This window comes from Cydia splendana, chromosome 16 (genome assembly GCF_910591565.1).
Source record: "Cydia splendana chromosome 16, ilCydSple1.2, whole genome shotgun sequence".
In the NCBI taxonomy this organism is placed as follows: Eukaryota; Metazoa; Arthropoda; class Insecta; order Lepidoptera; family Tortricidae; genus Cydia; species Cydia splendana.
Genome location: NC_085975.1, coordinates 16,284,215 through 16,307,951, shown reverse-complemented (window position 1 = coordinate 16,307,951; position 23,737 = coordinate 16,284,215). Strand labels below are relative to the sequence as shown.

Genomic DNA, 23,737 nt, shown 5'->3' with positions numbered 1-23,737 from the left:
TTTTTCTTTTAATTCACTCGATAAAAACACCAAACTTCATGCAGAAACCTAAACAGATGCTTTCATAAATTTATGATTGTATGGGCCAAATCATCCCCACCCTTTCAACCACACCGCACCAAAAATCAAGGTGGCTCCCGTTCCTAAAATGATTTAAGGGTTCTAAGGACTCACTATGCTAAATGGTATCTCATCATCATCAAACGCCGTAATTCTCATAGCTGTAACTCATCATCAACTCACACCCCCCTCCCCCCACCCCTTAAGCCAAAAATTTGCATCAAAAATTCGGTTGGCTCCCCTTCCTAAATCAATCTGTGATATTTAATGCCCTTCCGGAAAACATCAAACCCCTGCCTCTAAACCCATTTAAAGCACAACTATATCGTTGGCTCAAAAAACAGGTGTTTTACTCTGTAAGTGAGTTGTTCGATATGTAATAGGTACCTAGTATTAAGTAGAAATATTAGTTTTAAGTTAACAATGTACCTACCAAATAGATGAAGACTAATAGCTTTAAGATAATATTTGCATGCTTAACCAGCAAAATATGTTTCTGTACGGGAATATTTTTCCAATAACACCTTGTTATACCATATTTTATGCAAATAAAGAATTTTCATTTTCATTTTTCATTTTCAAAAGGAGCAACTCTGCAAAAGGAAATTCCATCATCATCGCCACGGACTACATATCCTGCAAGCCAAGTGGACCCCAGGCACCCATGAGCGGTGTCAAAATGCCGGGACAACGCTAGGAAGATGACGATATTGCACATATCCTGTTGAATGCATTTCTTCGAATTAATAACTCTGAAGCAGGAAAAGATACACTTACCGGCATTTAGAGCGGGAAACGAAAAAGGCCGTTATTAAATCTCAGACGTCATCGGCATAAAAACCGAACACGTGCGAGTCGGACTCGCCCACCGAGGGTTCTGTACTTTTTAGTATTTGTTGTTATAGCGGCAAAAGAAATACATCATCTGTGAAAATTTCAACTGTCTAACTATCACGGTTCATGAGATACAGCCTAGTGACAGACAGACAGACAGACAGACGGACAGTGAATTCTTAGTAATATGGTCCCGTTTTGAACCTTTGGGTACGGAACCCTAATAAAACAAAGCGATTTGCTCGAAATAATTTTGCTTCACAAAATACACTCGTAAACTGTGACATTGACATGTAAAAGTGCCCTCATACAACTTTCCCTTTCGCCTTGACCTTGAGACAGAGTCAAACGCTCTTTTTGGGTATGTAGGTCTAAAAACACGTTTAGGCGTCTCACACACTGACGTCTCGACTAGCAGCGGTGAGCGGGCAGCGGAAGAAACACGCTCTGGGTGCCAGCCAAGAATTCAGCGGCGTAGCGTGAGTTAATCTAGCCGTGGGCCACGCCGCATCTGCCAGGCCCTTTTCTAGTGTGTAGATTGCCAAGATTACCACCTTATTAACAACAGCTTTTGCCCGCGACTTCGTCTGCGTGACAGCAGCTAAAGTAGGTATAGCGCCTGGATAATGCTAATAGCAATCATTCAATTCGTGCATTACTTCAATTATTAGGCAATTCATTAACTCTTTCAATTCCACCCCCCTTTGCACTCTCTTCAGGGATGATTTTCGACATAAAAACTATCTTATGTCCTTCCCGGGACTCAAACTATCTCTATACCAAATTTCAACTAAATCGGATTAGCGGCTTAAGCGTGAAGACGTAACAGACAGACAGGCAGACAGACAGACACACTTTCGCCTTTATAATATTAAGTATGGATATATATTAATTATTAAAATTGAAGTATGGATTAGGAGCGCTTGTTTAAAAAGGTGCGAAAAAAGAACAGCACAAATTAATTGATAACTTTTTATTTGCATGAATTTTTCAATCGTTTTTATACTATTTACAGGATAATATTCATATAAGATAAAAACATTATTATAACAGCAACCTCATTGATTGTTCATTGCTTTCCATAACTTATTGCCGAACTTAAATAGTACGCTCAGTGCACTGACATGGCCCCTGTTTCAATATTTTGACAATTGTCACCTAACAACGACAATTCCCCGTACTACTGTACGCCACTGCGGTCAAAAGTGCATGGATGGATGTCGACCGTAATGCCTTAATATTACGGTTGAAACATGTCCATGCACTTTTGAACGCCAGTGTACATACATTGCTGGTCCAACAATTAAATATTGACCGTCGTTACTTTTCGGCCCGAAGATGGGACAGACAATTGTCAGTTTCAGATGTCAATTGTCAGCGTGGTGAAATAGGCGCCTACTGGGGCCTAGACAAGTGACAATCGTTTGGATAAAACGCTAATTGACGCTTAAAATGAATAATTTATGGAAATGGTCACGTGACTGTTTTCCAATACGTTTTTACTTTTCGTTTAGAGTTTCTCGATCTTTTTAAACTTGCTCTGTAATCTGTAAACGTGTTGCTCGGCTGAATTACAAAAGCGTACTGAAGAGAAAGCAGCCGAGCGCTAGCAACCGGGCGACGTTAATACTTGAGTGGCGCGATAGATGGCGCTACTAGTTGATGAATTCGCTTGATTAGGGCTGAGTTACAAGGGTGTTATCTCATAATGTGGTTCATGCGAAGGCACGGAGACCTAAATAATGAATTTATGGAAATGGTCACGTGATTGTTTTACAATACGTTTTTACTTTTCGATTGGCGTTTGTAGGTAAGCGATTGTCATCTTGGCTACATTGCTCCTTTTATATTAATATGACGTGATTCAATTATAGTAAATACTATTAACACGTCAATCACCCATCGAAACATTCTGTAATGTCGACATAACGATTAACCTTTTGAACGCCAAACGGCGCATCCATTTGCCGTGCCACTGACGCCACGGGGGTAAAATTTAGTTTTGTGAATAAATAATGCCAACCTAAAAGTGGGGTGTTTTTCAGATTTTCATCAAAAAACGATCGACGTCAAATGCCGTCTTTGGCGTCGTTGTCACGATTTTGGCGTTCTGTGGCGTTCAAAAGGTTAAAAATTTATCGATCGACGTTGTACGTTTTATTAACCCTTCCGCGCTAATCACGACACGGTGTCGTTAAGCTTCTACTAAGCATTTTCGCTACATACCGGGAAATCCATGTTATCGGCTACGACCGTAGCCCAGTGAATGTGTTAACATGGATTTCCCGGTATGTAGCGAAAATGCTTCGTAGAGGCAAAACTACAGCGTGACATTATTAGCGCTAAATCGGTTAAGTAAACGTACACAGTCCAACTTAATGATTCAACAATTTTATTCTTTACTTTTTCCATCATTGTGTTTCTGTACATTCACCTGCAATAATATCTAACATAACGAAGGCCGTAAAAATATCTGACACGATCTTATTTGTAGAGCCATAGGAGCGTGTCACATATTTTTGCGGCCTTCGAAGAGTAACATATTATTGAAGGTGACTGTACGTCATACGTGCATTCTGAATACTTGAAGTAATTAAACAGATGGAAAAAAAATTATTTTAAAAACATTAAGATACTTTTGACAACGGAAATTCGACTCAGTGCACTATAGATTTAAAGACGTGTTTCGTGACATAAATAGCTTTAAAAGTCATATAAAATCTCACCTTAGACCATACTAATCGAATTAAACGTCGTCCTACACTCAAGGGCAATGAAAATGGGCCACTGTGTGAACAAATTTGTCACAAAGTGACCATTTTTATCGGTGTTTGATTTTATTTTGCATGTTCGACAGGACGGCAATCGATTAGTATGATAAAACCCTATAACGCAAAGAACTGACTGCATAGATGTTCGGTCTAAGGAGAATCGTGCCCCACAGTATGATAGCTCAACCAGATGGCGCTGTATTTCGTAGTCACTGAATTGTCAATATCTATAGGGACTTTTGACAACCAGAATCACCGCATATGTGCGTTACAGCGCCATATCCATTAGCGGCCAAATTGGAAGCGCGAATTTGCCTTAGAATACTCATCTTAGGGTACAGATGTAGTGCATAGTTTTCCATCGTATTTTCTCGGAAATGTTCGTATTTGTCATGCTACTTCAATCAACCTCAGTGCTTTTTGTACCGAAGCTGACTGAAATAGCAAGACAGGATCGTACGTTTCCGTGAAAATACGATGGAAAATAATTATACACTACATCTGTAAATAATCAATTACTGGCCACTGTTTAATAACTGGCCACCTTATACTAAAAATGAAGCCAGTAATTGACGATTTACCCTATGCAGGGTAATTCGCCAGTAACTGGCCACTGTTAGTAATTGGCCACCCTAAACTAAAAACGAATTCTATTCACCTATAAACAGATTTCATTTTAGTATAAGGTTTCAATAACTGGCCAGCCTTCAATAACTAGCCGCCTTATACTAAAATGAATTCTGTTTATATGTGAATAGAATTCATTTTTAGTTTAGGGTGGCCAATTACTAACAGTGACCAGTTACTGGCAAATTACCCTAATCAGTGAATCTTTGCATTATATTCTCCTGACATATCCATAACAAAATACTTGTAAAGAATCCACAAGCATTATAATATAATAATAATTAAGTAATCATCGATATAATAAACATATCTTATTGACTTAGTAGATTAATATGATACAGGGTGTAAATAATTGCTCACTATACTAGTTTTTTTTACATCATTTCGTCCATTTCATGGAAAAATCAAAAACGGGAACCTAAAAAAATCCAAAGCAATTTTTTACACCTTATACAGAATATGTACATTGTTTTTTTTTAATTTAATATGAAAATATATTCATATATATCTAAAAAGCATAAACGATCTCAAATCTAAAAGAGGACGCAAAATATGTAATAACATAGTAATATTTAAGTGACAAGTCAAGAATATAGTACCTTATCTAAATCTAACTTATGTTACAATTACATGCTATATCAAGGCATTGGAATTATTTAAACAAAGGACTATGCGTCAAAATTGCCTCACAACCAAGAGTTGAGAGTTAGGTCATTAGATAGGTATTTCTCTGTACTTTATTTCGTTCTATGGGCACCAAGCGGAATTCCATTGCAGAACCGAGTAATTGGTATTTTAGTCAAAATGTCGTCGTTATTACCTAGGCAATAGAGTCCACCGCCGGGCGAGCGCGGCAAATCATTCGGTGTGCTCGCCCGGCGGTGCGCGAACATCTACCCTGCAGCAATTAGTTTACTTACTCAGTCTCTATTGCCTAGGTAATAAGGGTGACGACATTTTGGCTAAACTACCAATATCTCAGTTCTGCAATGGAATTCCGCTTGGTGCCCATAGAACAAAATGAAGTACATAGAAATACCTATCTAATGACCTTACTCTCATTTCTGTTGGCGTTGGGTCCAGGCTCCATACAAAGTTGCCCATGGTCCTTTAAAGCGACTAAATTCTCCGCGGAAACTTATAAGTCATAAGCTAAGTCGTAACGTGACGTAACTTTCAAATGTCTCATTTCTATTGATGTGCCGACGAAAATTTGACAAAAAATTCCAAAACGGACACTTTCCAGTATCCGGAAACTTCTAAATTTTTGCAAACTTTCCACAACTCGATCACATCTGTACTCATTTCTTAAGATCTTCTTAAGTGTCATAAGATCGACGTGATTAAGGCCCCAAATCATATTGCTTAGGACTATTTGGATCTATGAAACATAACGTAAACTGGCCTATTGTTGGCACCCCACCAATCGGCACCTTCAATATTTTAAGTGACACTCCTACAGAAATAGATGCCAAGGACTGGTACTATTCAGTTAGGATACTGAGGTTTTAAGCCTTTATAAGGCAGAGGGCATATATTTCCCACCTGATTCTGAACTTTATTTTAAAGCGTTAGGGTTCAATTTTGAATAATTCCTGACACCCGTATGCCTTATAAAGGGTTAAGGTTTAGTTTTTATAAACATACTCGTAGAAAAAGACTGGTAGTCTATCTCACCGCGAGATACTGTCGCGCCAATCATGTGCTCAGCCTACTGTACAGTCGCCATCAGATATATCGGAGCGGCCAAGGTGCTCACAAATATCGGAACACGCCTCTATTGTCAGGGCGTTAGAGCGCGTGTTCAGATATTGTGAACACCTTGGCCGCTCCGATATATCTGATGGCGACTGTACAACTATTGCTTTGATCAATATTTTGTATACATACTCTTTTAATTTACGATTTGTCCGAATTGAACCATGTAGACCTTTTTTTTTATATTTGGCTAATACTGTTTGGCCTCACCAGGGGCCAGTAACAGCTTATACCATGACAGGGGTCAGTGCCGCGGCACTGCCAAGAAGAAAATAGAGGGAAAGAGATAGATAGAAGTAAAAGATTATAGATTAAAGTATAGAGAAGAGAAGTTTACAGTATTTTTTTAGCTAATTAGTGACGCTATATAAACTAAAATAGTAGTGTTGTGGTGCTTTTATACAATTAAAAAGTTCCCTAGGGCGGAGGGCCCTGTGTGTTATTGACCGTTTGTGACTATGAATTTATTATTTTCTTTTATTTTAGGAGTGTGCTTTTTTCCTTTTTGAATAGGGGATATTACTGAAATGTTCTGCCGCCAGAGTGCAGCACTACCGATTCATAGACTAACTTATACATACTGTGCCTTAAACTGTTTTTTGACAAGTTTTGACAGACAATAAAATATGACATTGATGCATCAAGGCGGTTTGTTAACAAGGGCCTACCGGTAAACGCGAAAATCTAAATTTAGTTATCTGCCTCTTTATCGCTCGAATTTGCAAGAGTGATAGAGAGATTAGATAACGAAATTTCGATTTTCTTGTTTCGCGGTAGGCCATGTGTCAATGTGGTTTGTTTACTGTATGTGCCACAAAGGTGCCACCTACGCAGAGCTTTGCCTAATATTCCCTATTACTATTGGTGCTATTTGAGGCCTGGTTTCTGAGTGATTTTTTGATTCCTATTTCACGGTTTTGGGCTAAAGTTATATCGTCATCCGGGTCTAATAAGACATGCCTCGGCCTACGTACACCTTTCCTGGGAGGAATCTCAGGGGTGTACACCGAGGCATGTCTTATCCATGTAGAACTTTGTCGGCACATCAGTACTTTTATACTACCGTACACTTTATCACCTTATCACTTTATCACAGATGGCGCTGTACTGCGCCATATGTTTTGTGGTCACTGAATGAGGGTTTCCGCGATCGAGTTTTTCACTAGATGACAGTACCGTGGCGAGAGATCTAGCTGTCATAATCCACCAAGCATGTTTAACCATGTTTTTTTTATTGGTGGATTTTGACAGCAGCTGTCAAAAAGACCTCTCGTCACGGTGCTGCCATCTAGTGAAAATCTCGATCGCAGAAAACCTCATTGTCAAACGTCTACTTTTGACAATCAGAGTTACCGCAAAAGGTATGCACCATTACAGCGCCATCTACCTGTGATATTCGAAGCCCGAAATTGTCTTACATTTTACACATCTTACTCAATCAATGTATCTTTGCCTATAGTAAAACGAGGTATACAATTTAATAAAACTTAAAACTTTAGTTATAATGCTATCTAGCTGGCTATGTGCACTCATGTCAAAGCTCGTATAAGAGCGAGAGGTCCGATGCTTAAAGTAATTTGTTATTGGTACGTAGTATTGATGTCAATGACCTCGCTTAAACTGTTAATGTTAGAGTGAGACAGTCTTATAAGACGCCGTTTCACTATTTTTCTTATTTTTTAAAAACCGCCGTGATTCTTTTTGTACATTTAATGTAAAAGTATGGTCATACATAGAGTCTGGCTACTGAAATATTACACAAATGTTTGGCGGGAAATTCAAAATATCTTGGGCTGGTCACACTTTGTGTAGTAGGAATTATAGTTTTGATACTAGAACATATTTTTGATTTTCTGTGCACACGTAAGGTACCTAAGGATATAAGTTAAATATACGTTGACGTGCACTCAAAGTCAGCTCATATAATTTCTATCACTATGTAAAGTACAGTCGACGATAAACACATATGTTAACACTTTCTCACCATATACCATTGTAACAAGGCGAAAAATGAAATGTAGTGTAAATAAGACCTAGCTCGATAATACCGGAATATTAATCAATCACGAAAAAAAATACATAAGTATTGCCAAATATGCTAAATGCTAAGTATCAAAATATTTATAGAGCACCAACCTCCTAATTTGTTTACATTTGCTTAGGAGTTGTAAACATTGCAGTTTTTCGTTATACAACGCTACGTCGACTTCGCACATTGTCGTAATTATGTACGAACTTAAATAATAGTTTGCGAACCACACTCAGTATTCACATTATTCATATTATTTAAAATAAACCCCTTATAAACCACAAACAATTTGAATGAATGACATAAATTGACAACTGACTTTTAGCTTTTTTTTAAATCATAGACAATTGGTGATACAACAACGAAATATCTGTCAACAATTTTTGGCCAGCCAGACTCTAGTACAAGTCATAGTCATTATGATAAGGCAACAGTCCTACCGCCGATGACAATCGTAAAGCGAGTAAATCTTTTTTCAGGTAGTGTAAACAGTAAATGCAGGGTAAATCGTCCATTACTGGCCACCGGTTAATAACTGGCCACCCTTCAATAACTAGCCACCTTATATTAAAATGAATTCTGTTTATAGGTGAAAAGAATTCATTTTTAAGTATAAGGTGGCCACACCGGTTAATAATTGGCCACCCTTCAGTAACTAGCCTCTTTATACTAAAATAAATTCTGTTTATAGGTGAATAGAATTCATTTTTAAGTATAAGGTGGCCAGTTATTAAACAGTGGAAAGTAATCGACGAATTACCGTAACTCATTCACACATATATTCGATCGCTAGTCACTTTCACGTCGTCGTCAGGTGCCTAAAGTGGCATAGTTAATAAATAGTTCCTGACATCACTGTATTTAGTTATATGTGATGGCACTTAAATGGCTATAAAGTCGGTTGGGCAAGTGCCCCTACGGGACATCTATGCCAACTTAGTAATACAAGTATGATGTATAATGATGATGATTTGTTTAAACGTAGAACAGTCCTAATTGACTTTGTTAAAACTTAAATACCGAATAGTGCCCTTCATAGGTGACATGTGACGTGTTATGCCTTTCAACAGTGCCGTTATGTTGTGGGATTTAATCAACACCAGCAAAATCCTGCGGGCCCTCAGTTTATTGATATTATGTTTAAACTTAGATACCAAATAGTGCCCTTCAGAGGTGACATGTGACAGTCGTGTTCTGCTTTTCAACAGTGCCGTTATGTTGTGGGTTTTAGTCAACACCAGCCAAATCCTGCGGGCCCTCAGTTTATTGATATTATGTTTAAACTTAGATACCAAATAGTGCCCTTCAGAGGTGACATGTGACGTGTTATGCCTTTCAACAGTGCCGTTATGTTGTGGGTTTTAGTCAACACCAGCCAAATCCTGCGCGCCCTCAGTTTATTGATATTATGTTTAAACTTAGATACCAAATAGTGCCCTTCAGAGGTGACATGTGACAGTCGTGTTCTGCTTTTCAATAGTGCCGTTATGTTGTGGCGTTTAATCAACACCAGCAAAATCCTGCGGGCCCTCAGTTTATTGATATTATGTTTAAACTTAGATACCAAATAGTGCCCTTCAGAGGTGACATGTGACAGTCGTGTTCTGCTTTTCAACAGGGCCGTTATGTTGTGGGGTTTAATCAACACCAGCAAAACCCTGCCAGTATTGATTTTTATTTGAACGTATAAGTCCTTCCTTTAATAGATATCATCCAGAAAATATGGCAGTCACACTCAGTTATAGCCTGCCCAGTAATATATAGGGCATGCAGTACCGGTCCCGGTACCAAGAATTTCGTTTCCCGGTTCTGAGCATGGCCGGAACCGGGATTCCCGGTTCTTCCCGGTTCTCAATGCATCTTTTGATTACTTTTAAGAAATTGTTTGTGTTAGTGTACAATCTTTATGAATGACTTATTTTCATACAAATAATTGCATAAGAATGAATAAATGACTTACTTTATTATAAACAAACACTTAATTGGCGTTCCAACCTATTTTACGAAATTAACCGGCACACTTTGCCTTTGCCTGGGCCGAGCCACACGGCTGTAGCGTAGTTGATGCACTCAGCACTATGACGGCACGGCCTGTCTGCACGAATGTCTACTTTACTAGGTTAGTTTGTCGGGTTATGTGGGTCCCCCGTTTCATAGCACCATTATTAAATGTTATATTAATGTCTCGAGCTAAAGTACTAAAACATTACTACTATTGAAATGGGAATAAATAGTCATATGATGAGAACCGGGAAGTACCGGTACCGGGTCTTCAGTACCGGTTCTTTTGACACTGTAAAATTCCCGGGGATTCCCGGGAATATGAGAACCGGGTATTCCCGGGAGCATGCCCTAGTAATATATGATCATTGTCAAGAGGGCACTGTTATTCTCATGTATAGGGTGACAGTTCAGTATAGTACGAAAATATTAGTTCCAGTGAAATTCCGCAACATGGCGCGTGATCATATATTCCTGGTCAGGCTTTACTCGTAATTGATATTTTGATTGAACTTAAATACCGAATAGTAACCATTCAGAGGTGACATGTAACAGTAGTGTTGAGGTGACGTGACAGTCGTGTTGAGGTGACATGTGGTAGTCGTGTTGAGGTGACATGTGACAATCGTGCCGAGGTGACATGTAACAGTCGTGTTGAGGTGGCATGTAACAGTCGTGTTGAGTTGAGGTGACATGTAACAGTCGTGTTGATTTGAGGTGACATGTGACAGTCGTGTTGAGGTGGCATGTAACAGTCGTGTTGATTTGAGGTGACATGTGATAGTCGTGTTGAGGTGACATGTGACAGTCGTGTTGAGGTGGCATGTAACAGTCGTGTTGATTTGAGGTGACATGTGATAGTCGTGTTGAGGTGACATGTGACAGTCGTGTTGAGGTGACATGTTACAGTCGTGTTGAGGTGACCTGTGACAGTCGTGTTGAGGTGACATGTGACAGTCGTGTTGAGTTGAGGTGACATGTAACAGTCGTGTTGAGGTGACATGTAACAGTCGTGTTGAGGTGACATGTGACAGTCGTGTTATGTCTTTCAACAGTGCCGTTATGTTGTGGGGTTTAGTCGACGCCGGCAAAGCCTTGGGAGCCTTCGATGGCCTTGACGAGCTTCTCGCGCAGCTGCTGGTAGCTCTCGTATGGGGGCAGGTCGATGCGGTTGAAACTGATGAAGAAATTATTTTATAAATGTGTTAAAATATATCTATGGCGAATTTAGACTAAATTCTATAAGGTTGGTATTCTAGAAATACAGAACAGTAGTTCGAGCAAGATTTAAGTTTCAAAATATTCTGTATTCAAGTAGACCCTGCAATCATTATGACCAATTTATTGTTGTACATTATTTCAAGAATAAGAAATTCATAAGAAGATTCTCGTATAGTTTTTATTTTTAAGACTACAATTTTTCGGGCTGATCAAATCAAGTCCAGTGTACAAGGTGTCCGTGAATGAGAGCAAAGTATAAATACAATAAATGTGAAAAGTTGGACGCCGTTAAGACCGTAATGCATCTTTCGCTCGACCATGGACACCCAGTATGATATACAAGGTGACTTTCAACAAGTACAAACTGTACATATATCTTACCATGTATGAGCCCGGGGGTAGTTGTCAGGCGCTCCCCACTTCTCGATAGTGAAGAGCTGGGGTCCGTTGGACCCGTATAATTCTTTGAAGCCGTTCATAGGCACTCGGGAGGTACCCGTCACGAACTGTAGTAGTCGCGAACGCATCTCGTTGGAGAAAGACAGCACTACCTGTAACAATATACAGATAAGACAAAGATAAAGATAGTTTATTATTCAAGTAGGCGTATTACAATGCGCTTATGAACGTCAAATAAAGCTACACCGGCTCCAACCCTACACCTCTGCCTCGAGATTTAAGTCCCCCTCAATTGGAGGAGGGTATCCCAATATGGGACCGGCAACAAACTCGGTGGGCACATTGTTTCTATTGAGGTTCATACCAAAAGCAAGGTTTCGTGCTGGCCGCTTTACTTACCTACTATGGTTACGATAACATTGACGTGTTCTATATTTTACTTACTATTTTTCATTCACTGACATATGTACTGCTTTTCTTGCATATCAATAAAAATTATATTTATTAACGTGATAATCTGTTATTTACGTGCAACCTAAACGCTGGACCCCTTTGCGCTGCTCTGCCGTAACCCTTTCAATGGTTATGGGCCCAGGGGTAGGTTGCAAAAAGTGATTAAGTGACGACGCTTTTAAATTTTATTACGACTACTAGAAGTGTAATAAAATGAGCACACATGTACGTATTGATGCTTTATCCAAGGAGAACTACGACAGTTGGAAGCTGCAAGCAGAAGCCGTTCTCATAAAAAATGACTTGTGGAAGTACACTAACGGTAAGGTAACTAAACCAGCCGCACCTGAAGCGGACGCGAACGCTTCGGAAGCCGCAACTAAAGCGGACGCTCTAGAAAAGTGGTTAACGGAAGACGCCAAAGCAAAATCTGACTTAATATTATGCATTAGTTCATCAGAACTACGCCACGTCAGAGACTGCAAAACATCGAGGGAGGTATGGTTACGACTAGAATCTATTTACGCCTCTCGTGGGCCCGCTAGGAAAGCAATGTTGTTAAAACGACTATTGTTACATAAAATTAATGAATCCGGAGATTTTCGCGAAGAAATTGGCACATTTTTCGACGCTGTGGACAAATTGGAGGCAATGGAGGTGAAGATCCACGATGATCTTTTATCTATCATGTTATTATATACCTTACCATCTAGTTTTACAAATTTTCGCTGTGCCATTGAAAGCCGAGATGAATTACCGAAACCAGAGGTTCTCAAGGTAAAGATTTTAGAGGAATACGAGTCTAGGAAAGTGAATACAGCCGAAAGTGATGTAATGTATGTACGTGAAAAAAGGAGAACTTGGAACAATCGGAAAGTTAATACTAAAGGAGAGCAAGGGACGACACGACCACAGGACCACTCGGGGAATGACAAGAACGATGGATATGAAAGAAGAGTAATGAATTGCTACCGTTGTAATCGAGTCGGCCATAAAGCCGCAGATTGTCGGGAAACAAACCCAAAACCTAGACAATATAGTAATGTTGTGGATGAGGGACTAATGTCTTTAAACGTTTCAGGTATACAAGAATGCAACATTGTTGATGACCTTAAACAACAGTGGGTGCTTGATTCCGGGTGCACGTCCCATCTTTGCAATGACGTTCACTTATTTGGAGCTACACTTAAACAATACAATGGTAAACTGAAGTTGGCTACTAACACGAGCGCGGAGGTTCAAGGTAAGGGCTTAGTTAGACTATCGGCATTGACAGAGAGTTCAGCACAACCTATTGAATTTAAAGACACCTTGTATGTGCCAGATTTGAGAACTAACTTGATGTCGGTGGCAAAAGTTACGGATAATGGCTATGATGTATATTTCACACGTGATATAGCCAAGGTATTGGACAAAAGTGGCAACGTTAGGTTGATTGCTAACCGTAGAGGTAACTTATATTGTCTACAAGAATGTGAATCTGCAAACGCAGTCGCGGATTGCAAGATAGATCTTCGGCTTTGGCATGAACGCTTAGGACATCTAAATGCCAGAGATGTTACTAAATTGTTGCAGAAAACTGGTCATGAGGTGAGTCAAAGTTTGATCCATATGAAAGTACTACGTGATTGTGATATTTGTGCAAGAGGTAAGTTGTCTGCATTACCGTTTTCTGAATCAAGCGGTCCATGTGATGAGAGACTGCACATTGTTTATTCTGACATAGTAGGGCCCATGAGATGTGAAGCGAAATCTGGTGCTAAATATTTTATCACTTTCATCGACGACTGCACACGTTGGTGCGAAGTATATTTTCTAAAGAATAAAAGTAAAGCTTTGGAAGCCTTTAAACTCTACAAAAGTTATGCTGAAAACTATACGGGATTGAAGATCAAATATTTTCAATCAGATAACGGCCTTGAGTATTGTAATTTGGAATTCAATGATTATTTAAAGCAAGAAGGGATACAGAGGAGGCTAACTGTGCCACGTACGCCACAACAAAATGGAATAGCGGAAAAAATGAATCGTACTCTGATTGAAATGGCCAGATGTATGCTCTTAAGTAGCGAGTTGTCCACCGATTTTTGGGCCGAAGCTATCGATACGGCATGTTATATTAGGAATCGCTGCCCGACATCTAGTCTAGGAGGTGACATACCATATGAGAAATGGACCCAGAAACCGGTAAAGATCCACTATCTACGGAAGTTTGGGGAGAAGGTTCATTTTCTGAATAAAAACCCTAATAAAGGCAAATTTGATGCCCGCGGGATACCTGGAGTATTCACTGGCTATCCAAAGACCAATAAAGGCTTCAGAGTATGGGTGCCACACGAAAGAAAATTTGTTGTTTCAAGGGACATCAAATTTAATGAAAATGTGCTCACTGAGACCATGTTGTTAAGAGATGAGAAAGACATTCTTGAAATTGAAGCTTTTCTTCCTACAGATGCTGTACAGGCTCAAGATACAAACAATATAAATGAAAAACAAGGAAAAGTCGAAATTGCCCTCTCTAAAGACACAGAAGATGTGAACATGCCGATTACGACAAATAATGTGGAAAGAGAACAAGAACTTGAAACTGATGCACAAGATATTATAGAGTCAGATGAGGATTCGCCACCTGTGGCAGAAACTGTTGAGAGAGAACAGGAACTCAGCAGAGAAGCAGGAGTATCGGATGAAGTGCGCAAAGTTATATTGAAAAGAGGACCTGGTAGACCAAAATTCTTGCACACCGGACAACCAGGACGACCAAGAAAAGTCTACAATTATATTGAAGTAGAAGAATGTAATAGGGAATTTGAGAAAGAGAACACTACTGAAGAATACAGGGACTGCATGGTAGATGAAAAGGATGTGGCTGAAGAATACAGTGACTGCATGGTCGACGAAGAGGACGCAACTGAAGAATACAGAGATTGTATTGAGTTTGCAGGTGTAGCAATGGGAATATCTTTAGATAATGCCCTGCGTAGTGAAGAACGATTCGAATGGGAGCACGCAATACTCTCTGAAATAAGAAGTCTCGTGCATAAAGGGACCTGGACTATCGTCAAAAGGCCACCAAATACAAATGTCGTTGGCTGTAAATATGTATTGACCACTAAAGTTAATGTAGATAAGACTAGCAAGAAGAAAGCCCGACTAGTGGCGCAAGGATTTAGTCAACGGTTTGGAGTGGATTACGATAAAACTTTTGCACCCGTTGCCAGACTAGAAACAGTACGACTTATGATGGCCCTTGCTGCAGAAATGGACCTAGAGATTCATCAATTGGATATAAACACTGCTTATTTGAACGGTTACCTTGAAGAGGAAATATATATGCGTATTCCTCGATTGTTAAAAGAGTGTTTGCTAAAACTGGTGTATGATAATAAAGAAGATCCCATGGTGGTGAAGAAAGCGAAAGAAATGCTTCACGATTTGGAAGCAGGTGGCGACGCATGTCTATTACAGAAATCTTTATATGGATTAAAGCAGGCAGGCCGACAATGGAATAAACGATTTGACAAGAAGTTAAAAGAGATGGGATTATTACAAAGCCTCAACGAACCGTGTCTTTATATGAGAAAGCACGAAGGCGAACATTTATTTGTCCTAGTTTTTGTTGACGACGTACTGATCGCATCAGAAAATGAAGACCGCATTATACAATTTAAGAATGAGTTGAGAAATGAGTTCGACCTTAAAGACTATGGACAGGTTAAATACTTTTTGGGAATTGACATTAGGAGAGATGATAATGGCATTGTGTTGTCACAAGAAGGCTACGTCAAGACTGTGTTGGAAAAATTCAATTTATCTAATTGCAATGCTTGCAAAACTCCAAGCGAGTTATCTATAAGTATGCCTAACAAGGTAATTGAGGGCGAAATTAAAGAAAAATGGCCGTACCGCGAGCTTATAGGGTCACTTATGTATTTATCGGTAGCGACTAGGCCCGATATTACGAATACTGTGATTAAGCTTGCCCAGTTCGTAAATAATCCTGATTCGAGCCACTGGAAGGCTGCTAAAAGAGTTTTACGATACCTTAAGGGAACGGCAAACTATGGTCTTATTTACACCAAGACCGGTAAGTCAATTCAGGCATATTGCGATGCAGATTGGGGAAGTTGCCCAATAGATAGGAAATCTTATTCAGGGTACTCTTTCATTCTAGGAGGGGCTAGCATTTCTTGGTCTTCTAAAAAGCAGAGGACAGTAGCGACTTCAAGCTGTGAAGCTGAATATGTTAGCCTCGCGGAGGCTCTAAAAGAAGGTCTATATCTCCAAAGTTTACTGACTGAGCTCGGTTTACCAAGGTATGCTGATATCTCTATAAATACCGATAGTCGATCTGCTATGTTTCTTGCCCAAGATCCTGTGTTTCATGGTAGAAGCAAACATATTGATATAAAGTACCATTTCATACGGGGGACTTTAAAAGATAACAAAAGTATAGTTCTGGGACATGTACCTACGGAATCAATGCTCGCAGATGTGTTGACAAAACCACTACCCAGCATAAAACATAACAAATGTATCATTGGTCTGGGTCTCAAACCCTTTTAACAAATATTGTACATTTGGTTAGAATTCTCATTTAATTTTGTTTGATGTTAATGTATTACGTTTTATATTATCTTACTATTATATCTTATTAATATTGAGCATATGTAAAACAACTAACTTTGCTTTTGAGGAGGTGTATTGAGGTTCATACCAAAAGCAAGGTTTCGTGCTGGCCGCTTTACTTACCTACTATGGTTACGATAACATTGACGTGTTCTATATTTTACTTACTATTTTTCATTCACTGACATATGTACTGCTTTTCTTGCATATCAATAAAAATTATATTTATTAACGTGATAATCTGTTATTTACGTGCAACCTAAACGCTGGACCCCTTTGCGCTGCTCTGCCGTAACCCTTTCAGTTTCAAAACATTACATCTTATAATTAACATGCATTACGAGTAAATAAGAATACAATTTAAATTACTATACCACACTTAATTAATAAAACAAATTCAAATATTAGCAGAAGAGTTGAAATCCGTGAGTTTTACAGCTGAAGTAAATGGCGCGCACTGGATTGTTAAATGTCAACGTTTGATGTCTTTACTCGTCTTTAAATCTTTGATAATTTGTAATAATAAGTTGAATGTGCGTTTGTGTTTTTGCTTGTGAATTGTCTGCAAGTACAGTCAGCTGCATAGATAACTGACCCCCCTGCATATAAATTTGTCTGCAGGAGGGATCCACTATTAACCACCCATATTTTTTTAAGCAACTCCACCTCGAAGTTTCCTACAATCCAAAATAATACTAGACAAACTGTTTAAGCAAACCGGACTGTATGGCTCGCCTCTTCTCTAAAACTTGATGATGATGATGACTCTCGACTGCTACGACTGTCACTGTCACGACTAAGTGGATGTGTAAGTATACCTAAGGGTCGGTTGCACCAAACTTTTCGTATCGTTAAAGAGTTCGCTAAATTTTTATGTATGGAAAGTTTCATAGTAAAGTGCCGGGGCGCGCCGGCTGACGTTGATCAGTCTGTCAAATGTGGTTGGTGCAACTGGCCCTAAGTGTGTCTCACAATTTCTCTCTCTGCGAACTCCTCGCTTCGCTCGGAGCACGCATCGTGTCGTTCACGAAGACGCGTGCCTTGACTCGTATTGTCATGTTATTAAAGGTTAAATATGACACGACTTATATCAGTAAGTGTTGTATATATGTGCATACGGTTTGGTGCGACTCACCCTCCAGAACCACTGCACCACGAGATGGTTGGCGTGGTAGTCGCCCTTGTAGAGGGTGTTGGCGCGCCAGTCGCGCACGTCGATGTGCTGGATGCCGCACAGCAGCAGCTCCAGCTCGTGCTCGTCGAAGATCTTGAGCAGCGGGAGGGGCACTAGACCCCCGAGGCCGTCGAGGAACGCGTACATCTACTCCTAGTGTGTGTCTTGAGTCTCTCTGTGTGTCACTCTCTCTCTCTCTCTCTCTGCGAACTCCTCGCTTCGCTCGGAGCACGCAGTACTATATTATCAGTCAGTACATTAGTGTGACATATCATATGTAAGCGACTCACCCTCCAGAACCACTGCACCACGAGATGGTTGGCGTGGTAGTCGCCCTTGTAGAGGGTGTTGGCGCGCCAGTCACGCACGTCGATGTGCTGGATGCCGCACAGCAGCAGCTCCAGCTCGTGCTCGTCGAAGATCTTGTGCAGCGGGAGGGGCACTAGACCCCCGAGGCCGTCGAGGAACGCGTACATCTACTCCTAGTGTGTGTCTTGAGTCTCTCTGTGTGTCACTCTCTCTCTCTCTCTCTCTGCGAACTCCTCGCTTCGCTCGGAGCACGCAGTACTATATTATCAGTCAGTACATTAGTGTGACATATCATATGTAAGCGACTCACCCTCCAGAACCACTGCACCACGAGATGGTTGGCGTGGTAGTCGCCCTTGTAGAGGGTGTTGGCGCGCCAGTCACGCACGTCGATGTGCTGGATGCCGCACAGCAGCAGCTCCAGCTCGTGCTCGTCGAAGATCTTGAGCAGCGGGAGGGGCACTAGACCCCCGAGGCCGTCGAGGAACGCGTACATCTACTCCTAGTGTGTGTCTTGAGTCTCTCTGTGTGTCACTCTCTCTCTCTCTCTCTCTGCGAACTCCTCGCTTCGCTCGGAGCACGCAGTACTATATTATCAGTCAGTACATTAGTGTGACATATCATATGTAAGCGACTCACCCTCCAGAACCACTGCACCACGAGATGGTTGGCGTGGTAGTCGCCCTTGTAGAGGGTGTTGGCGCGCCAGTCACGCACGTCGATGTGCTGGATGCCGCACAGCAGCAGCTCCAGCTCGTGCTCGTCGAAGATCTTGTGCAGCGGGAGGGGCACTAGACCCCCGAGGCCGTCGAGGAACGCGTACATCTACTCCTAGTGTGTGTCTTGAGTCTCTCTGTGTGTCACTCTCTCTCTCTCTCTCTCTGCGAACTCCTCGCTTCGCTCGGAGCACGCAGTACTATATTATCAGTCAGTACATTAGTGTGACATATCATATGTAAGCGACTCACCCTCCAGAACCACTGCACCACGAGATGGTTGGCGTGGTAGTCGCCCTTGTAGAGGGTGTTGGCGCGCCAGTCACGCACGTCGATGTGCTGGATGCCGCACAGCAGCAGCTCCAGCTCGTGCTCGTCGAAGATCTTGTGCAGCGGGAGGGGCACTAGACCCCCGAGGCCGTCGAGGAACGCGTACATCTACTCCTAGTGTGTGTCTTGAGTCTCTCTGTGTGTCACTCTCTCTCTCTCTCTCTGCGAACTCCTCGCTTCGCTCGGAGCACGCAGTACTATATTATCAGTCAGTACATTAGTGTGACATATCATATGTAAGCGACTCACCCTCCAGAACCACTGCACCACGAGATGGTTGGCGTGGTAGTCGCCCTTGTAGAGGGTGTTGGCGCGCCAGTCGCGCACGTCGATGTGCTGGATGCCGCACAGCAGCAGCTCCAGCTCGTGCTCGTCGAAGATCTTGAGCAGCGGGAGCGGCACCAGACCCCCGAGGCCGTCGAGGAACGCGTACATCTGCTCTTGGACGCGGCTCACGAAGCGCCATTCGATCACCAATCTGCAAAATACATTTTTATTTAGATTTGTATTCAGAAAATCACTAGATCAATCTACGATTTCATTTACTTTTACTGTACTTTTTTTTTCCACAGGCAACTAGTCAATACGTACTTATCGAGACAATTTAAAAAACCCCTAACAATTAGGTTTCATTGTTTTATCACAGAGTTCCTATGGCCACCTGTCTCCATCATCAGATCGGCTCGATGGTATCATAATATTGCATTGTCACCCGACTTACATATGTATGTAAATTTTCAGCTTCAGAAGTCGGGAAGTGGGTCAAATTTAACTTGCAAGATTTGACCCTTACAAACATACATATATATGGTCAAGCAAATCTTGTCAGTAGAAAAAGGCGCGAAATTCTAATTTTCTATGAGGCGATATCCCTTCGCGCCTACATTTTTAAATTTGCCGGCGATACAGATAGAAATAGAGCGCAGACTGGCAAACCAACCATTATACACGTGGTCAAGGGTGGTAGTCCATCTGTCCAGTATATTGGTGCAAAGTCTGTCTCGCTCTCTCACTAAGCAAAATGTGAGATGCAAGAGGTGGAATACCACCCTAAGGCGTTGGATCAGTTTAGTTTGACGAATATTCGAACCAAGCGACGTCACTAAAGACAATAAAGAATCTAGTCGGACCACGCTAAGTCTTCACGTCAAGTGTTACGTCAAGTATGGAGAGCTTATAGGGATATGTATGCATTCTTACTGATGAACTTTGATCAAGGCAGGGGTGCGAAACTCCTGACTTCGGCCAAACTCGGCTCCGCTCGGCTCAGCATTGCTCCGAGCAATTATTAGGGTTGGCACCACTTGACTTCCTTTTGCGTACACGACCACAGATGAGAGAATCACTTGATTTTTGACAACCCTAAATAGCCGAAAGGGTTTTTGACAACCCTAAATAGCCGAAAGGGATAGTGACATATATTAGAAAGGGATAGAATGATTCGACCCTGAACCGCTGTCAAACTTCGTTTTGTAGGAAGTTTCCTTTCTGTACGGCAGTACTATTATTTATTCTGTGATCAAGGTTAGCGTGGTCAAAGTTTAAGACATTTCTGTTAGCATTTAGTCTACTTTTTGATTGGCGATAAATAAGTAAATATTCTTACTTGATGTATTCGTCCTTGTTGTCGTTGTCGACGGAGATGTTGGCGCCCCCTGGCTTCAGTTCACGCTGGATGGTTTTACCGAACTGTTCTTCGTCTACGGAGAACGTTAGGTACAATTCTGATGGGTCGTTTTCCTAAAACAATATTTATTGTTAGCGCTCAACCAAAAACCTCCCTTTTATTTCATGCATCATCAAAAATAAATACCCTTGCTGGGATTCGAACCCAAGACCTCCAGCTCCATAGGAAGTATCTACCAACTAGGCAAAGAGACCATCAAACTTGCAGGATTTGTCTTAAATAAATGAACCTATTCCTCATAAAGCACTTCAACCAAGAAAAAGTACAGTTGAACTTAAATCAACAATGTAGGAAATAAGGGTCAATTTGTCTATTTTTTAAATCCAATTAAACAACGCATTATTTTTAAAATCCAAGAGAATAAAACAAAGGCAACTCTGTTCCACTTGAAAATGATTTAAAAACCATTCTTGTGTTGATCAAGCGAGCCCGTAGCAAAGCGTCTCCGCTTCAGCTTAGATAAGAATGGTTCCGTTATGCTCTGGTTTCCTAGGATAGCGGTGCCGTCATATAGCGGCCGTCTCCATACTAATACTACGACATCCATATTTAGCCGTATTATTTAGTATGGAGACGGCCGCTATATGACGGCACCCTATATCCTAGGAAAACCGATCTTTAGTCCGGCAGTTCTCCTGTACAGAGGAACATTTCTCGAACGGTTTTACTCTAATATTATTAGTGTGTTGTCATGGCAACCCATACGACTTGACAGTTCGTGGGCTAATAATATTAATCTAATATCGTTCGAAGAATGGACCCGAGGCCGCATTTCTTTACCGATTTTTGAGACAGTAACAGCCGGAACTATTTTGTCGACTAAGTTATTGTTTTTTTTCTAAACAGTGGAGTTTAGGGGTTCGCGAGGGCCACAGATCCACTAGAACTCTAAGTAGACTTTGGTAAGATACGTTGGACATACCTTGATCCACATGAGCGAGTTGTAGTACTCGAGGTCCACGGATTCCATGTCTTGCAGTTCAATGGTCTTGCCTACCATCATCTTGTAGAATGGACGGATGAAGAACGCTGCACACAGACATAATAATCATTAATGCCAGACTGTCACTCCTGTTAATAATTAATAACTATAATAATTTTGCACAGTTTAATATATCAGAAAGAGTAGAACAGGGGCCCATTTCTCTAACGGTATCTTATTCCTTTAAACTAGCAATTCTTATATATATATTTATATATTTCGGAGATCTCGGAAACGGCTGTAACGATTTCGATGAAAATCTCTGGGAAAACGCGCATTTTTGAGTTTTTATATGTTTTCCGAGCTTTGCTCGGTGTCCCAAATATTACAAATATGATATAGCACAACTACAGTATTGTATGTATAGTGTAGTGACTACTGTTTTTTTTTTGTAATAAATACATTACTTCTAGACCTAACTAGTTACTTCGCGCATATACACCTAGCCGAAAATTGCATGGCCACTTTATAAATGAATTCATTTATATATATCCATGCAATTTTGCAGCTACAGCTCGCTATATAACGAATAAAACGGAGTGAGACGCGTGTGTCACGCACACTTGAGAGTTTCGTACCTTCATATTTCATACAAAAATCGTGTATTTAAAAAAAGTTGGGGTTTATTTGGAACCCTCCAAATAAACCCCAACAGTCGCTGGTAGTTGTCCATGGCCGAGTATTCTGAGCTTTATTATAAACGAATAGGGTTGATTTCTCACCGTCTAACAGTTTCCCGTGATACGCCGCCATGCCAGCGACTCTCCCTATAAACTTGAAGTAGTTGAGGTGTTCCTCGTTGCACACCCCGCTGTTGGGGTTTATTTGGAGGGTGTAGTTGTCCATGGCCGAGTATTCTGAACATTATTATAAACGAATAGGGTTCATTACTAACCGTCTAACAGTTTCCCATGATACACCGCCATGCCAGCGACTCTCCCAATAAACTTGAAGTAGTTGAGATGTTCCTCGTTGCACACCCCGCTGTTGGGGTTTATTTGAAGGGTGTAGTTGTCCATGGCGGAGTATTCGAAGAGACCGTAGTAGGGGTTGAACATCTCTTTCGAGAGGAGGAAGAACCATTCTCGGGCTAGGCCGCCGTAGTCTGGGGAAAAACAAAGATTATGAGAATCTTTCTTTTTTAATTTAGAGAAAAAGATAACAGATAACACAACTTTTGTATTTTCTGTAAGATCTGGTGTGTAAAAACAGTGTTCATAAATATAAGTATGTAGGTAGTTTATATTTTATATTGCACAATTGTTTTGAATGAACATGGCAGCAAGAGTTGTCCCTTGAACTTAAAAAAAAAGATTAAGGATAGAAATTGATATGAGGTTTTTTTTTTACAAAATATAATAAAACTGGACAAGCGCGAGTCGGACTCGCCCACCGAGGGTTCCGTACTTTTTAGTATTTGTTGTTATAGTGGCAACAGAAATACATCATCTGTGAAAATATCACGGTTCCTGAGATACAGCCTGGTGACGAGTAGGGTCCCGTTTTTACCCTTTGGGTACGGAACCCTAAAAATCGCATGATTTGAGATGGTCGCTCAATTCCCACCAGGAGAACTGGATTGTGATAATGCCACTCCGACTTACCCAGGCCGACTTCAGACTCGAACTCGACCCACAGCTTGGTCTTCAGCAAGTCGAGTCTGCTGACTGAACTGATGATGCGGTACGAGTCCTCGAGGATGGAGTTTCTTCAGACTTTGATCTCGTCTTGTTGGGCACGTTGCTCTGACTATGACT

At 40.9% G+C, this 23,737-nt stretch overlaps 2 protein-coding genes across 2 annotated transcripts in view; both read right to left on the bottom strand.

Annotated features, from left to right (window-relative positions):
- Positions 1-23,737, bottom strand: part of LOC134798030 (uncharacterized) — a 146,314-nt gene that overhangs the window by 87,987 nt on the left and 34,590 nt on the right. The window lies entirely within an intron of this gene.
- Positions 1,853-23,737, bottom strand: part of LOC134798456 (E3 ubiquitin-protein ligase Nedd-4) — a 75,496-nt gene continuing 53,611 nt past the window's right edge. The window contains exons 14-19 of the mRNA XM_063770897.1: positions 22,876-23,085; positions 21,921-22,027; positions 20,918-21,051; positions 19,561-19,789; positions 11,683-11,852; positions 1,853-11,257 (exon numbers count right to left, since the gene is read on the bottom strand). Of these exons, the coding sequence (XP_063626967.1) occupies positions 11,155-11,257; positions 11,683-11,852; positions 19,561-19,789; positions 20,918-21,051; positions 21,921-22,027; positions 22,876-23,085 (953 nt within the window). The 3' untranslated portion in view covers positions 1,853-11,154. The remainder of the gene's footprint in view (positions 11,258-11,682; positions 11,853-19,560; positions 19,790-20,917; positions 21,052-21,920; positions 22,028-22,875; positions 23,086-23,737) is intronic.